Raw genomic sequence first — 17,860 nt, 5'->3', positions numbered from 1 at the left:
AATCATCAAAATTAAACGAAATAAACATTTGAAATATATGAGTTTGTATGTAATGTATGAATATAATATACAAGTTTCACTTTTTAAATGGAATTACTGAAATCAATCTACTTTTTCATGATATTCTAATTTTATGACCAGCACCTGTATAGCTCAAAATATTATTGCCCCTCAGCCTCTTGCAGCAGGTGATAAATACTTTTTTTTTAAATGATGCAAAAAAACTGGTCCATGAATTTATCACTTCTAGGCTGGACTATTGTTATTCTTTATTATATGGGACACGCTGGAGAGACTATGTTTCTCGGCTGGCCTGGGAACGCCTTGGGATTCCCCCGGAGGAGCTGGCCCAAGTGGCTGGGGAGAGGGAAGTCTGGGTCTCCCTGCTTAGGCTGCTACCCCCACGACCCGACCCCGGATAAGCGGAAGAAAATGGATGGATGGATGGATGGATGGATATTATCTGGGTATCCAAAAAACTTTTTAGAAAATCTTCAATTGATCCAAAATGCTGTTGCTAGAGTTCTGATGAAAGTTAGGAGAGATCATAATCCTCCAGTTTAGCTTCTCTGATTCTTTGTTTGTTTTCCTTACCTTTGCAGGAAAACCTCATTGAAGTTTCCATCAGACAGGACGTCTTTATTCATCATCACCCGAGTAGTTTCACCTCCAATATTATAATGCCAGTAGAGTTTTTTCCCTTCTCGTGTCATGCCCAGGAACTCCTTACTGGACTACAAATCCCACACACACACATTGATAGATTAAAATAAATCTAAAAATAAGACACACTGAACACATATTATGAAACAGCACAAAATGGGCCTATTTGTTGTGGTTACATTTTTGTTGCCGAGGTAGAAGACAAACTGTTTAGGGATGTTGTCTTGCCGTCGTCGCCGCCCTACATCTGCCAGTGTGATGTAGAACTTCAAGGAGTTGTAGGCAGCCAGGTCAGCCAGGTTAGAGGGAGTGCGGACCTGAACACCAGATAGTCCGTTGAATTTCATTGACACTCTCACCTGGATGGACAACACAAGGCATTAAAGGAAGAAGAAAAACAGCTTTTGGTTTAAATGTGATGCCCTCTGAGATGATGGACACCTTGCTGGCGGCGTTGCGCGCCTGCTGGATGAGCTGTCGGATCCGGTTGATGTTTTCTGAAATGTTTGGCATTTGAATGGAGTGATTCTGCAATTCATCCAGTTTCCTCATTAGTGTAGGAATAGTTTCACTTAGCTTGCTCACTGTGGAGACAAAGAATTTAGAAGTTATTCATGGTAGTTAAACCTTTTGTTAACCAGTCTTTTTTACCCTGTAAATGTTTGTTTTATTTAAATTTTTGTTATTGATTATTTGATGCTGTTGGTTAATCTATAAATTAATCTATATGTCAGCAGAGTGTTCCCATATCGACACTACCATACTGACAATCACAACATGCCCTTGGCTCACCCTGGTCACGCCCTGGCACAACTCTCTCCAACAATGTCAAGATGCAGCCATGCGCTAGATCACAACATGCTAGCATGACCCTACCACTATGTGTGTGCATGGACTCGATGGGTCTTGATGTGAGGTCACCATGGTCAGCCTCACTTTAAATTCTCAATGCCCAAGGCATACCAGTGTGGGCCCACACCATGAACACACTGTCATAACCCCTCCATAACCCAAATGTGCTGCTAAGCTGAAACTTAGTTGTTAAAGGTAAAGTAGCAAAATATTTCATGACATAAATGTGGCAAAACACTAGCTTTAAAAGTAGCAAAAGGTTAGCTAAAAGCTAAAGGCAGCATTAGAACACAAAAATCAAGCAAGTATGCAGATTTGATTTTAAAGAGAAAAATGTTTTAAGAATTAAAAAGATCTCAATGTATTTATATGTGGAAAATATTTCTAAATAAAAACCTAAATATTTTGTAAAATATTTTTGTAATTATTTTGTACTCAATAAAAAATACTAAATATTTTGAAAAAAATAAAAAAGCCAGACTGACACTGTAAAAAAGAAACTGTTCTTAATGTATTGCCTAGTGAAATAAAGGTTAAATAAAAAAAATATATATATATATATACATAAAAGTTACAAAACCCCAAAGTCATAGCACCCATCTCTTGAATGAGATGAATGTTTTGTTGAATGAATAGCTAAAGTAACAGAAAATAAACAGAAGTAGTTAGATTGAATGCACAGAAAAAAAACAAAAAACAAAAACAGTAGTGTGAATGTTCTGTTTTGTTGACTGTGTTCACACTATAAAACACTACAACTTCACCATGGAAGTTTTGTGCAGGCCTAAAATTATCTGTTACGGTCCGGTTTCACTGTGCCAGACAAGCAATATAAAGAGTCCAAACTAGGTTACACCATGCAATGTTTTATTGAACCAAGTCTGGACACAAGAGTAAATCTGGTAGCTCAGGCAAAATAAACAAAAGATTGGGAGAAACCTCAACCAGCCAGCAGTAGGCCGTCAGACCGCTCCCCTCACCCTGCCTCAAGATCTTACCCTACAACCAAAAACCGGAAAAACCCACTAATACCTGAGACTCCCAGACTCAAAACAGTCTAACAAGGTGACCCGCAGGTGCACATCACAATGACTATTTAAAAAAGAAGCGGGGGTGAGGATGCGGTGCCGTCAGTGATCAGATATTCTTCCAGAGTCCCTCCGCCCCCCTGGTAGGCGGAGCTAATTCCTTTTTAACACCCTTCCAGCCACTCCGTTGAAAGGAGAAGAACAATTAATAAGGCACTCATTTACAAAAGGTAACACAGGGACACGTAACACTTCCACCCCTAAATGCTACATGGTGATTTATACAGCATGCTAGCATCCGTAGAAAGAACAAGACAACATGTCAGGTACAATGTTATCTTTACCTTTGATGTGTTTTACCTCCAAGTAGAAGGACTGAAGATATAGGGCTCACCGCATTAACCGCCGGTTGGAATTCCGCATTTGTTGAATGAAAATGAGCAGGTTATGATCTGTATAGACCACTATTGGGCCATTAAAGGAGCCCACATAGATCTCAAAACGCAGCTCGTTTCAGCAATACCATGTAGCAACATATATTCAACTTGGCTTTGTAAACGTTTACTTTTATCTGGGTTTACTCGGTATGGATGTTGTTTAATAGGGGCGGAGCAGCAGATATTTATGTCATGTTGTAAAACATGAGTTTGAGAGGGCACGTCTGAAAACAAACCACGGTATGAATCAAAAAGAGCCCCCATGTCCCATTGCTGATCTTCAGATAAATGCAATAAGCAAGAGTCCAGGCCAACAAGTATTTCAGAATTTTTAAATTGCCCCCATAGCATGGCCTCACACGGACCGTCAGTGTCAGATTCAGCACCGGACAGCTCTTCCGTGGAGCTCACCTCAAGGTGAGGGTATGTCACAGATGGAGATGATGCCTTGAGCTGCTTGGAGATTTTCTCTAGCTAGTTCACACGCCCTGTACCAAGCAATTCCTGTACCACCTCTCGCACAGCGAAAAGCATCAGATGAACTCCTTCATCCCAGTCTTTGTCAAACTCCAAGCAGTATGCACAAAGCATATTTTTAAACGTCTGATGAAATTTCTTCAGCGCACCCTGACTCTCAGGGTGATAAGCACTGGACCAGCAGTGTGTGATATTAAACTGTTTTAACACTTGTTTAAATATTTGTGACATAAAATTGGATCCCTGATCTGTCTAAATTATTGTTGGCAAGCCAAACAGAGAAAAATTTTACCAGGGCGCAGTTATTTTGCGCAAAGGTATAGCCTCAGGAAACCGCACAGACACACATATCACTGTTAACAAAAATCTATGACCAGATTTGGAACGCGGAAAAGGACCAAAATGGGGTGCAATTGTTTGGAACAGAGTCAGGATTCCTCTCTCGTTCCCTTATTCAGTTGGGTTGTACCTGAGGAAGAAGTTAAAGAGATGCCTGATGGATATTTTTGTAAAGATGGCATATTGATGCGTAAATGAACACCACCACAGGCATCTGTAGAGGATGCTTGGCAGGCAATTGGTACCACAAAAATTTCTCCTTGCAATATTAAGTCTAGCTCATGACAATATAATGGCTGGGCATTTAGAAGTGAATAAAACGTATGACCGCATTTTGTGTCAATTTTTTTGGCCAGGATTAAAAAGAGATGTGAGGAGTTACTGACAGTGTGTGTCAGATTTCAGGGAAACCTAACCAGGATAAGGTTTTCTCTGGACATTGTGTCACCCCGAGCCTTTACCTGTTGTACATTGTAAGTAGGTGAGGGTATCAATACAGATGGAAACAATCCCGATGTACTTACAGAGTCTGAGTCACCTTCCAGATTCAATTGGTCACGTGCCAAAAAACTATTTTCCAGGTCAACCACATCATAGGTCTCTGATTCAGCATTTTTCCGAGTAATCGCGCACACATTAAACACTTTTGGGTATCTTTGCTGCAACTCATCTGGGCTGTCAGATCTCACTGGAACTGTTGTGACTTCCGGGTTAATCAAGACTACCCCTTAGCCAAATCATTTCCCAAAAGAAAATCGATTCCTTTAATTGGAATACAGGACTTGCTGCCACCACTACATCACCAGATACCAACTCCGACTTCAAACAAATGCGATGGAGAGGGATATTTAAAAAATTCATTCATTCAAACTCATTTGAATTTAATGAGGTTTCATCAGTTATGGGTAAAACGTTTTCAAGAATAATAGATCTAGATGCCACAGTGTCACTCAAAATTGTCACAGGCTCTCTTTCACCACCTGCTACTGAAACCTCCCCCTTCATAAAAAAGGGTGCGTAGATTTCCAGACCTGTTTTCCCCACCCCACAGGTGACCAATACTGGAGGCAGCCTAGCCGTCATAGCTGCTTTAGGCAACAAGCTTTTTTTTTGAAGCAGAAAACAGTTGGCCATAATATGACCACGCTTATTGCAATGAGCGCAAACTGGCCTAACTCTATTGACTCCACCTTCAAAGAGACGTTCCACCTCTACCTCAGGTTGTACAGGGGGTGGAGCAAGAGGGCTGCGCTGCGACAAATGGGGCTGCTTATCAAACACATTTTTATGAGTCAGAACATACTCATCTGCCAGCACAGCTGCTTTAGAAACTTCAGATACTTTCTGTTCATTTACATATGTTGCAATCTGTTTTGTAACGCAATTCTTAAGTTCTTCCATCATGATCAAATCACGTAACTGATCAAAATTTTTTAACGTCTTGTGACAAACACCAACGATCAAACAAGACCACCTTTTCATGAGCAAATTCTACATGGCTCTGCCCTTCAGCTTTACTAAGGTGACAAAACTTTTGCCTATAGGCTTCTGGTACAAGCTCATATGCAGAACAGAACAGCTGCTTTATCTGTATCATAATCCAGACTAAGATCAGATGAAAGTGAAGCATAGGCCTCCTGAGTGTTACCTGTGAACATGCACTGCAATAATAATGTGGCATTCTGCAAGTTTGCTTCCTGGTTTACCTGTTCCAGTTCCTGATTGGTTGGCAGACTAATCATCCTCAGCTGCAGCAGATCAGGATCATCAGTGCTCCAGGTATTTAAGGCTGCAGTGAAGATCAGACCAATGGTGAAGAATTGCCTGCTATGGGTAAACGCACCTCAGTCTTTAGCAAATCCTGTTACCCGAGTTTTGCTCATGTTTCGTGTCTCCTGTGTGTACCTAGAAACTTCTGCTTCCTGGAGCTTGTCTGATCTGTTTACCTTGCCACCCTCATCGAAGGAGTTCTCTATGAGCCACTCACCTGATCGGAACCGCGCTGTACCTGTCTGCCTCCACCAGAGGATCTACTTACCTGTGGAACGTGTGCCTGTAAATACTTACCTCCGTGTCTGGAATCGACAAAGCTGGAAACAACCATCTGTAAATCCTCACCACTGGATTCCTCGCTTTATCCTCCTCTGTGTGAAACTCACCTCCTTCTTCAGTAAGCACTGGACATTCGGTTACAATCCATAAGAACTATTTCCCTGCTGGCTTCAACGAATACTTACCTGTTACCTTCCCTTCAAGATCCGGTCCCGTTCCTATCCTGCACTGTGAATAAAACCACTTACTTTATCTCGTTTTCTCCTGAGTCTGTTTGTGACCAAGTTGCTCACCTTTGACGAATTCTGTGAAACCTGATAAAATAATGGCCAAAATTGCTTTGGCCATTGTAATGATGCAGCTATCCTTTCAAACAGCACAAAGTATTTGTCCACATCTTTTTCAGAGAAGGGTGGTATCAAACGGACGCACTTACTCACATCACAGCTAGAGGAGCCCAGCGAGGCAGCGGATTCACTCAGTTCAAGTTCTTTGAGACAAACTTGTTTCCGCGCCTCTGCCTCCAATTTACGTAATTCAAAGTCAAGATCTAGTTCCTTTTCTCTAAGAGCCAGTCGACGGAGTTCAAGCTGTAATTCCAATTCACGAAGACCAGAAGTAACTTTTTTGGTCCCAGCGCCCTTAGGAGCAGCATCAGGGCTGGTCTTAGAATAAAGACTAGGCTGAAAAGCGGCATCAGGGCCAGTTTGAAGATCAGTATCAACACTAGTCTGAGGGAAAATACTTGCTTCAATCAAGGCAGATAGAATCTCAGATTTTATCTTCCCTTTTTTTAACTGTTTAGATCCAGTAATCGAACAATGAGCAGCAATTGACAAAAGCTGTTCCTTTGTACAACTCTCTAACTGCTCAGTAGTAGGATTATCCGAAAACTCCTCCAAGTTAAACTCCACTATTTTTTGGAAACAAATTTCTATTAAAAAATAAATAAATAGATGCTCCTTATAGACAACACAAAAGATATGCACCAGCCAATTGTTAAACATAGGGAATTAAACCGTAATTTTTAAGTTACGCAACTCCAATAAACGTGCAACCACCGTGACACAAAGGGCATCACTCACACAGATGTTACTAAGGACATGGAAAACAACTGTCAAACACCACCTCAAGCAAGACCACGCCCCCCCGGCCCTCAAAATATGTCATCAAACATATTTTAATCGAACGAGCCCCCAATATGTTACGGTCCGGTTTCACTGTGCCAGACAAGCAATATAAAGAGTACAGACTAGGTTACACCATGCAACGTTTTATTGAACCAAGTCTGGACACAAGAGTAAATCTGGTAGCTCAGGCAAAATAAACAAAAGATTGGGAGAAACCTCAACCAGCCAGCAGTAGGCCGTCAGACCGCTCCCCTCACCCTGCCTCAAGATCTTACCCTACAACCAAAAACCGGAAAAACCCACTAATACCTGAGACTCCCAGACTCAAAACAGTCTAACAAGGTGACCCGCAGGTGCACATCACAATGACTATTTAAAAAAGAAGCGGGGGTGAGGATCTGGTGCCGTCAGTGATCAGATATTCTTCCGGACTCCCTCCGCCCCCCTGGTAGGCGGAGCTAATTCCTTTTTAACACCCTTCCAGCCACTCCGTTGAAAGAAGAAGAACAATTAATCAGGCACTCATTTACAAAAGGTAACACAGGGACACCTAACACCAGCATAGAACCATTGTTCTCTGACACACATGAGAAGTGTTCTCACAGTGTTTGTAATCCACCCATGATATCCTTGTTATGATCCCTGCAAAAATCCTCCACGTTGATCAACCCACAGATTTTTTGACACAGTAGTGAAATTGTCTTCCTGTGTGAAGGGAGCTGTATGTTTTACATTACAACAACAACAGACAGAAATAAGAGAATCAAAATATTTAGAATGCTCAAAAGAAAAGCTGGTTTGAGTTTTTTTACTTAAGAAATTCAGTGATGAGACAAAGATGGTACAGGGAATTTATGAGGATGAAAATGAGCTCTTACCAGTGTTGTTGGCATCTATCAAAGCGTTGTTGATGTCATTGCTGGTGAAGTTGGTGTCTCCATAGATCTCGTGCCACTCATCCAGCTTGTTTTTGATGGGTCGCAGTTGGTTAATGACCTTAGTGACTGTGCTGTTTGCTGCACCTGTGACCTGCTTCACTTCAACAATATCCTGACTCACATCTGCTCAGGATAAAAGAACAAACACCAAACATCATTATCAAAAAATTAGGTAAGCTGAAGAGAAAGTATTAGCTTTTTTCAACTTTATTTTATAAACTCAAAAATATGTATATTTCACATAAAATTTAATGTTTTAGTGTTTCTAGGACTCAGTTTGTGACCAGGGGAGACAGAGCTTTTTCAGTTGCAGGTCCTTGGCTCTGGAATATTCTCCCTTTGTCTGTGAGGTCTGCTGGATATTTAAATGATTTTAAGTCTCTTTTAAAAATGTATCTTTTACACACGTGTATAATTCTAGAGAGCGCGAACATTAGGCCACCTGTTGTTGTTTTATGAATTCATTGCCAATTGTGTTATTCTTGTAATTGTTTTGTATTGTTATTATTTCCTTTTAGTTTTGCTTTACCTGTACAGCACTTTGGTTTTTAAAGTGCTTTATAAATTGATGATGATGATGATTATGGTGAAGAGGAGTGCTGGTAAGTTCATGAAAGCTGCACAATTTTTTTTTTACATTTATTCAGTTCAGACACTGTCTCATAAATGTTTAAATCCTTTCATTGGCAAACTAAAAAAAAATCATAAATATTTTCTGATATTTTAATACAAAAACAGCAATTGTATCAGCAGTTTAATGGATTTCTCTGCACATCCAAACAAAATATTCCATTATGTGCTCATTGCACATTTTCAACTGAAATTCGAATTGTGATGAAAACAGGATTTATTAAAGATATAGCACATTTAAAATGAAACCCTTTGGCCAACAACAGTTGGCAATTTTACTTTAGATAAAAATGTCAATTTTAAAAAGATCTCTTTAGTAAAATTTAATCTGTTTCTCAAGGTGAAAATTTGAAGCAAAAATCACCCCAAATTTTTTTTACAGGAGATTTTACAAACAGCTCAAAGCTATCTAGATCTATAGGAGAAGTGCTGCGGTTTCTACTGGGACCAAAAATAACAAATTCCATTTCATTCTCATTGAAATTTAAGAAGTTTGAGACAGTCAAATACTGGTTTTAGTGAAAAAGAATGATTGTGCTTCAACTGAATGTACAGTGCCTATAAAAAAAACCACAAGTCAATCCTAGTCAATATAAATTGGCCTTCTTCAGGCACAGCCAGTCCATAAGAGCAGGTGGGGTGACCCCACAAAGTAGTTCCTCTTAATAAACAATGTAAATTATATTACTTAGCTTGCTGTGTATTGTTTTGTTCTGTGTATTTTTTATGAAGGTGTTTATGTATCAGAACCATTTGTGCCTTGTAATTGTGAAGTTGAAGTTGCAGAGAGAATAATAGAGAGAGTAATTCTAAATTTTTTCAGTCCACTCTATTCAGGTAGGTGGTTTCTTAAACCTACAGGTCTGTCAGCTTTCCGAAAAGTTATTTAATTCATGATTTAACAAAAGAGACAAGAGGACCAAGTTGGTTCAGATAGCTTTTTTCCCTTAATAAAAAAATCATTATTTAAAAACTGTTTTATATTTACTCAATTTATTTTTGACTAATGTTAAAAGTTGTTTGATGAGCTGAAACATATAAGTGTGACAAAAACCCAAAAGCAGAAAAAATCTGTAAGGGGTGAAGACTTTTTCACAGCACTGTAATGACTGATTCAATTCAGTCTCTACGTAATCCCTGTAACTACACCATAGTTTGTTTGTTAGATATTCGTACTTGAAGTCAAGTTGAGCTTGTTCTGAATTGTCTCCAGATCCTTTAAAGCTTGACGATGTTTGATTTTGGCTTCATCTTGTCGTCTCTGAGCCTCTTCCAGCCTGGGCTTCAAGGCTGTGTGTGAGAAAATCAGTTTCAGCTTTTTAAACAGTCAGCAAACACTCCTAACTGTGAAGGTTTCAGAGTCTACTTCAACCTGTGAGAATTTTATTGAAAAAAAACAGATATCCAGATGTGTGCTTACTGTTGTTAAGGTTATCGATCAGCTGTATAACTTCATCATTCAGTTCCATGTTGCGGTTCTTCAGTTTATCAGCCATCTGACCAAGACTCTGCTTCTTTATGTTCTAAAATACATTATTCAAACTCAAGCATCAAACAAATAAACATTTAAAATAGGGCAAAATGTGAATAAGTAATACAACAGACTTAACCTAAGGCTTCCTTCAACATTGGATAGCAACCTTGCAATTGCAATAATAAGTTAAAGGAATGCATGTCACCCACCACTTTCTATTCCAGAGTTTTAGACTAAGATAATCTCATAATGAGAAATGATGGAGTTATGCACAACCTTATGCAATATCTTGCATGATCTATTAGTGCTGAAGAGAATGCACTGTAAATGATTCTTAGCTACTACCTAACTACATTTTTGCTCAGTACCTGTAAAACTGACAGAGTTATAGACATTTTTGTGCTTGTATAATCACTGTGATGAGGCAGACATCTTAAATTGGTTGACTCTAAAAGTAAATTGGTTGTTTATGTACATTCAGTGATTAATTTATGAAAGTTTAATTTAAATCCATGACTGTAGTGTCAGGCTAGCATGATTCAGCTTGATGTGATACCCCATGTAGCTGCATGGTGACACAGTTGTGCCATGTCAGAGCCCAACACAGTGCAATCATAGGCACAATATCATCATGTAAATGTGTTGCTGATATATAAAGCATGATGAGGGTGCAGGAGAGCCTCTCAAGGATGTGTAAAATAGCAGAAAAAAATTATTTGGTGAGTACTGAGAGCATAGTGTCATTTTCGCCAACACTCTGAAGGAGGTTTCCCAAACTTGCTGTGATCCAGCCACCCCCTAATAGGTCGAGCAGAAAGTAGTGTGGTCATCATCTTGTATGAAGAGGTCTTAGTAACTAGGGCTGATGCCTATAGTCGGAAGAGTAACATCAATAACTGCAAATAACTGTTGTGAATTTATCTTTTAATTTCTTAAAGGTTTTTATTGAACTAACACTTGTTTTTCTCAAAACCACTGTGTACATCAGCTCCATCTGAGCTACACTTTCATACTATTGTGGCAGCAAAACCATGTGCTGAATTCCTGCAAATGAAGGAGTTCTGTCTCCTTAAAATATGCTGAATATTTAGGCTCTTTATTTTTTTATGTGCATAAATCAGAGCTTGATTTTAGATATTTGTCTTTTAATTTTGAACTTTAATTTACAAGTCTGTGTTTACATCTTATTTTGTGGTAAAGCATAAATGCCAAAGTTAAATACAGTATAAATGAACTAAAATAAAATAGTTGATTGTGGGTCATTTGTGGAAAATCAGTAATTTAGATTATTCAGTATATCAATAATTTAGTCAATAGTAGCAGTTCTAGGTATAGTCCCATCATACCCACACTTGGCAGTGTAATCATGCTAGCATGACCTAGTATGACATGATCTTTTACAACATCTTTACTACAATAAACACTTAAAAGTATGTTTGAGTGTCTTTGTACCATTGCTTTGAAAGTGTTACAATTTCCTTCAAATATGGACAGACTAAAGGTTAGTTGTTTCACTTGCTATAGTAATTTAATTAAATATAATTTTTTCAATACAATTTCATCTACATACAACAAATAGACACTGTTTGTGGCTCTATACCTTATCTCAGTACTTATCTAACTTATCTAAGTACGAGGTATGTACACTGTAAATACCAGCTATGTACCCAGTGAGTACCAAGTAAGAACCAGGTATCCTGTACGTATCAGGTAAGTACCCTGTAAGTACCTGGTCAGTACCCAGTAAGTACCAGTAAAGTACCAAGTAAGTACCCTGTTCTTATAAATAACAGATTTGTACACTGTAATTACCAGGTATGTACACTATAAGTACCAGGCCTGTGCACTTTAAGTGCCAAGTAACCTGAAATACTAGGTAGATACCAAGTACGTACCAGGTAAGTACCAAGTAAATACTCTGTATGTACCAGGTAAGTACACTGTACACTTTAAGTACTAGGTATATACCTGGTACAAAGCAGGTAAGTAAGTGAGTTAATGTGCTCATTCATACAAACAATAGAAGAAGTGTGTCCTGTACCTCCAGTGTGTCATTAGCAGCTCTGTCAGCTATGTTGGCGGCCTCCTCTGCTTTGTTGATGTTGTCGATAATGTTGCTGTAAGCTTTTGTTACCTTCACAGTTCCCTCCTTCCTGGTTTCTACAACCACACTGTATTTCCAGCACATCATAGGTTAACCTTCTGTAGCTTGTCTTTATTAAACTGTGACACCTTTGCCCGCCTCAGACTTATTACATTCAGTTTAGATTCCTACCTCGACAAATTCATGGCTAAAATGTTCAGCAGCTTGGCATGCCTCTCTGCCTTTTCCACCAAAGGAATTTGAGAGCCAGTTGAAGCAAAATTTTGCACTTTCTTTGCCAAAGGTGACCTGGCCCCATCCAGAAGTGCTGCCAAATGTTCATACTCCTGGAAAAAACAAAAAACAAAAAAAATAAAAATAATTAAAGTGATATAGACTAAAGTACTGTACACATACCAATCACCTTTCCTTACAGAAAGATGTGATGACAACAATGATTAAAATTTTTACTTATTTATTTTAAACAAATTTTTAAAAACATGTAACCAATAGGACAAGAGAAAACATATGCATAACCAAAAACAAAATAATTAATAACTAATCACTACTTCTCTGTTTGAAAAGGAGTAGGAAGAACTAAACCTTATTCAAACTCTTCATAATAAAACAACAACAAAAAACCTTCATTATCCTAATACTGTCAGGGAGCAGGGTATGTCTGGTTACGTCTGCTTCAGACAGCTGGGCAGAGTGCATCAACTGCAGGTCTGTCTCCATACAGGTCTCTTGAGCGGGCCACCTGTCACTCTTTGCCAGAGTGTTATCATTCCACATGGTAATGTCTAGCCTCTCCAAGCTCTGATGCTTTCTGCTCTTGTCCCTCCTCTTGTTTTTTTTTTTTTTTTAATTTTTTTTATTTTCTGCTCCTGGTGGAAGGCGGACGTGTTTCTTTTCTCTCTGTCTCCTGAACTGCCACCCCTCTCTGCCTTGCTTTCTTTTTCGAAGCCTCTTTTTACATATTTTCCAAAAATTTAAGGAATATGGATCTGATCAGCTGGTTTCTCAACGCAATTGATACAATTTTCTGGACTGGGTGAAGGTGAGTCCAGTCTCGGGATATGTCTCAATGGATATACAGTGGATTCCTGGCAGGAGTGGAAGACTGTGTACCTACCGACGTGGAGGTTCTTTACATATTTGGGTTTTTGATAACAACATTTCAACCTGGAGAGACTCACACAGAGAGATAAAGACAATTAGAGTGTTTTATTGGCTAGAGGTCTTTGGCGCTCGGGCCCCGGCAGATGACGAGTTTGCAGAGAACCGCTGTGAGCTTGAATGATCAAAGTAGGGTGAGAGATTAGGGTAGTCATCCCCCGGGACCCGGACCTGGTGGTGGCATGGAAGATGAGGAAGGGGAGTCCAGAGGAGCACACGAAGGAGGGTGGAGATCGGGGAGGCAGTGGGACGAGACTTGGCTGGTGAGCAGGAGCCGTGGACGGGGAGGCTTATATCCTGCACCTGGATGTGATTTGACAGCTGGGAGCGAGGATCCGAGATGAGTAATGCTGGACAGCTGGGTGAGTCTGCCAGGCTGAAATTGCGGCGAGCCTTCACTTCAACCTGGAAAGACTCACACGGAGAGATAAAGACAATTAGAGTGTTTTATTGGCTAGAGATCTTTGGCGCTCGGGCCCCGGCAGATGATGAGTTTGCAGAGAACCACTGTGAGCTTGAGGAGAGAGCTGGAGGAGCAGGCAGCAAGGGGCCCGCAAAGAGCTGCCGCTAAGAGGCCCGCGAAGGGCTGCCGCCGCAAAGAGGCCCGCGAAGGGCTGCTGCCGCCGCTAGGGCTGCTGATGCTGCTAGGGGGCCCGTGAAGGGCTGCTGATGATAGAGGGCCCACGAAGGGCCAGAATTGAAAGGAGAGCTGAAATTGGAGAGGCATTAGAAGGACAGAGATGGAGAACACCACCACCAGTTAGTGTGAGAGCTTACTTGAATGATGAGTGAACACTGAGCAGCTAGCAAGGACGGGAGGACTGGGCTGATGTAGGAGGAGTAGGCCGCCAGAAGCGGTGGCCGAGCTGCTGAGGAGAATTCAGAGGGATGCTCTGAGGAGCTGCTGAAACGGTTGACTCTATTCAGAAGGAGCGTTCGGAGAATTGAAGAGGAGGAAGGCTACCTAGGGCTAAGGTTTTCCTAGGGGCTCTAAGGAACCATGCTGCGGTCGAGGGGATTTAACAGCTGCGCAGAATTTAGCAAATGATTGTCAGACGAGAGACCCCCCCCTACGGGAGGAAGGGCGAGAGGACCTGGAGGAACCCCCCCCACAAAAAAAAAAAAAAAAAAAAAAAAAAACAGAGGACGGGGCAGGGACCATACAGGATTGCAAGGAGACGGCTGAAAGGACAACGGCCTCGGAGAAAGGAAACGCCATTCTGGACGGACAGCAATCTAACCAGGATTCAGGCTTTGATCCGCGAAGGCTCCTGGAGGGGTTCAACTGGCGGGGCAGACGCATATTGGGAGGACTTGCTGCAATGGCTACTCGAATGGAGCAACGAGCGGTTAGGGAGGAGCAAATGCTGAGGTTAAAGTTATTGCCGAAGGGGGTATTATTGAGAGCGACCCCTTTTCTGCTGTGGCGGACCAAGGACTGGCAGCCAGAGCGAGGAGGGACCGGCTGAAGGAGCGGAGGAGGCTGGCTAAGTGGGAGAGAGGGGCAGAGGGCGCTATGCCAGCCAACGGCTGAGCATGAGAGGCACAGGGTAGCGAGGGTCAATGTGATCTGCAGTTCAGAGAGCCGGACAGACCAGACCGAGCGGATGCCTGACCGAGACAGGACGGGAGCGGCTTCGAGGAAAGCCTTATGATACTGTAAAAAAAAGCCGAATTTGAGGTGGAGATCGGCAATCAGAGCAAAAAGGGAGACTAGTTCGGCCTGACGGTCAGGGTCGACAGCACAGAACGTCTTTGAAGACTCCGAAGGCGGCCAGGAATTCACTGATGGATAGGCCCCGGACGAGACGGGGACCCGCTAGGCAAAACTCAGCAGTAAAATCGGACAGGGAAGCGACGTGACAGTCGACGACGGGAGTTGGGAGTAACGGGAGACCAAAATAGAGTTCTGCCCCTGCGGGATCTTGGTGAAGACTGGGGGAGACGAGGGCCTAAGCAGGCACGAACGGCCGGCCTAGGCGAAGAGCATGAACGTGGCATGTAGAGGAAGGGGAGGGAAAGGCGGTGTGAGGCTAGACATGCCCCTTTAATACGGGCTGCAATTCAGGAGGCCTGGTCTACCGGTGGCAGGCGGTGCGTTTCGCACTTAGGCCTTCAGTGATGTCCAACTTAGTCAATAAACGCCTCTCATTATGCCAGCATTTATAACACCAGGATTGGGGAGTAGTTAGAAACATGTTTAGCACTACTTTGCATTGCATCATCTCAGCTGTGAACAAAAGGAGTTATTATCCGGGACACTTTAAAAACGACAAACTTGCACCAGCAATTAGAACGAATTGAGTATGCTACTGACAAACTAAATAGAATAGATGAAATGATTGCGCACGCCAGAAAAAGCAGACGGCTGTGTCCCCCAAAACACTTATTTCGACACAAATCCATTCTGGAACAGGATAGCTAGCTCGGGGTGGGCTGACCTCCTCTAATGAGATCTAGCTTCTCTTGAAAGGTTTGTCCTCAAAGCAGCATTGCCAGTATATCAGCAACCAAATCAACGTATGGCTCTATTTCAGCCATTGAGGGTTAAAAGTTTTTAACGATTGACAGTCCTGGGAGTGACTGGTGATCTGCGTAGCACTGCCGTGGCTCAACTGGCAAAAATCCCTATCCAATCACGGGACGCGCAAATGACACGCTCAACTCGGGGCCAGCCAGAGGGCCCCACTGACCCTACTCCTGACGCGTTTGGCCATGGCAACCGATCATCAACCGCATTTGCCTGATCACGAACAGAGCACGGACGCCAGCATTGTTGGCTCTGAAGGCCTGGGCAGATTTCATACGGCCTGGCAACGAAAGGAAGCTGAACTCTGATTGGATAAAAACTCTAACCTAGAAACAACAGCACTGCGAGGAGTGAAATATGACATGAGAAGAATGCGAATACCTAAAGATATCTAGGGAAAGTAAATTAAAAATTAAGTTAACCTTTAATTCAAGTCAAATTTATTTATATAGCACTTTTCAGCAACAGGGCAGTACAAAGTGCTGTACGACATGCAAACCTAAAAATGTGGTCATAGAACGCGCAACAATATCGAAAATATAGAGCTAAACATATTTAAAACCTGAGACACCAGATAAGACTAAGATGTACTAAAGATAACCTAAAGATAAGATGAGGAGAACCAACTACAATATGGCATAAACTAAACTACAGTTTAAAAGAGTGCTTCTCATAATTATCATGATTCTTGGTTATATTGGCCAGCAGACAACCGCCACTGCACTTTAGTCTGCTCGGCTCTATAGAGAATGCATCGAGTTCGCACCGGCCAGCCGGGTCTGCAGCAGAGGAACGCCCCCTCGTGACATGGGGGGGGCGCCGGGCTACTGAAACTTGATTACACAACGAAAGTGCTATGGACAACGTTGGCTTTTTAAAAAAAATTTTTTTTTATAAACTTGTGGGGATTCTCCTAAGACTTCAGGAAGAGAGACGCAGTGGAAGAAATGCTCTGGATGCCGCGATTGTTGCGCGGAGTAGGACAGCTGTTATCCGCTGGAGATGTCAGGCTTTACAGCGACTTCAGCTGGGGGACAGACGGCATAAACGCTGCAGGGAAAGCTAATGCTGGTGTTTACATTCCTGCTAGCATGTGGTCATACCCACGATCCGGAAGCGTAAACAGGAGCTAAACTTGCGTCGCCCACGAAGCAGGGGCCGGCCTCGGAAAAGAAATGCCGGCGGAAACATGCGCAAAGCAAGATCAGAGAAATGGAAAAGACAGGGAGCACCACATATTACCCTAAGATAGGCGAGGACGGGCATCGGCGAGGGCGAAGGGCCTGGCGGAGTCGAAGAGGAAGGCTGGGCGAAGGCAGAAAGGCCGGCCGCGGAGTCGAGCTGCAGACGGACGGATGGAGAACGCCCATGGAGGAGATGAGAGCCATGGCGAGCTGCTGAGCATCCAGGACGGGCGGGACCAAGGACGGGCTGCGAAGCGGGGAGGGGGCGACTCCGAAGATTGAAGCAGACGGAGAAGCTGCTGGAGCGGCAGCATCGAGGCGGCGCCTGGCGAAGGAAGCCCAGAAGCTGGAGCGGGGGCACTGGAGGAGCCGGGGCGGCCCCGGTGACTACTTCCTGGATCCTTTGCCGCAAGCGGGGAGAGGCGGGGGCGGAGGGGAAGAATCGCCGGAGGGGAAAAGCCGGCCGCTGAGGCGAACTGGTCGGGAGCACGAAGCTTGCTGAGCACGAGACTTGCTGAGAACGAGACTTGGCTGGCGAGCAGGAGGAGCCGTGGACGGGGAGGCTTATATGCTGCACCTGGATGTGATTTGACAGCTGGGAGCGAGGATCCGAGATGAGTAATGCTGGACAGCTGGGTGAGTCTGCCAGGCTGAAATTGCGGCTAACCTTCACTTTTGCTCTTTGGACCAGGCAGTTACCTGGATTATTGTCAGATTCGTAGATGGGTTCATGGATCGACCAGCACTCAGACTGTAAACAGGAGCGAAATTGCAAACTACTCCAAACTGGCTGATATTCCATCATCAAAGACAATGGCCTCTGGACTAAATGCAATTTCTGGACTCAGAATATGGAAAAGGTTA

At 42.6% G+C, this 17,860-nt stretch overlaps 1 protein-coding gene across 2 annotated transcripts in view; it reads right to left on the bottom strand.

Annotated features, from left to right (window-relative positions):
• lama5 (laminin, alpha 5) overlaps window positions 1-17,860 on the bottom strand; it is a 311,767-nt gene that overhangs the window by 44,096 nt on the left and 249,811 nt on the right. For both annotated transcript variants that reach the window (XM_037977106.1, XM_037977105.1), the window contains 8 exons: window positions 12,296-12,450; window positions 12,062-12,191; window positions 9,967-10,069; window positions 9,723-9,836; window positions 7,857-8,039; window positions 1,105-1,247; window positions 843-1,022; window positions 595-734 (listed from right to left, as the gene is read on the bottom strand). In XM_037977106.1, coding sequence (XP_037833034.1) covers window positions 595-734; window positions 843-1,022; window positions 1,105-1,247; window positions 7,857-8,039; window positions 9,723-9,836; window positions 9,967-10,069; window positions 12,062-12,191; window positions 12,296-12,450 — 1,148 coding nt within the window. The remainder of the gene's footprint in view (window positions 1-594; window positions 735-842; window positions 1,023-1,104; window positions 1,248-7,856; window positions 8,040-9,722; window positions 9,837-9,966; window positions 10,070-12,061; window positions 12,192-12,295; window positions 12,451-17,860) is intronic.

The sequence above is a fragment of the Kryptolebias marmoratus genome, linkage group LG8 (genome assembly GCF_001649575.2).
Source record: "Kryptolebias marmoratus isolate JLee-2015 linkage group LG8, ASM164957v2, whole genome shotgun sequence".
NCBI classification, from domain to species: Eukaryota; Metazoa; Chordata; class Actinopteri; order Cyprinodontiformes; family Rivulidae; genus Kryptolebias; species Kryptolebias marmoratus.
This window is presented reverse-complemented; position numbering and strand designations above follow the sequence as displayed.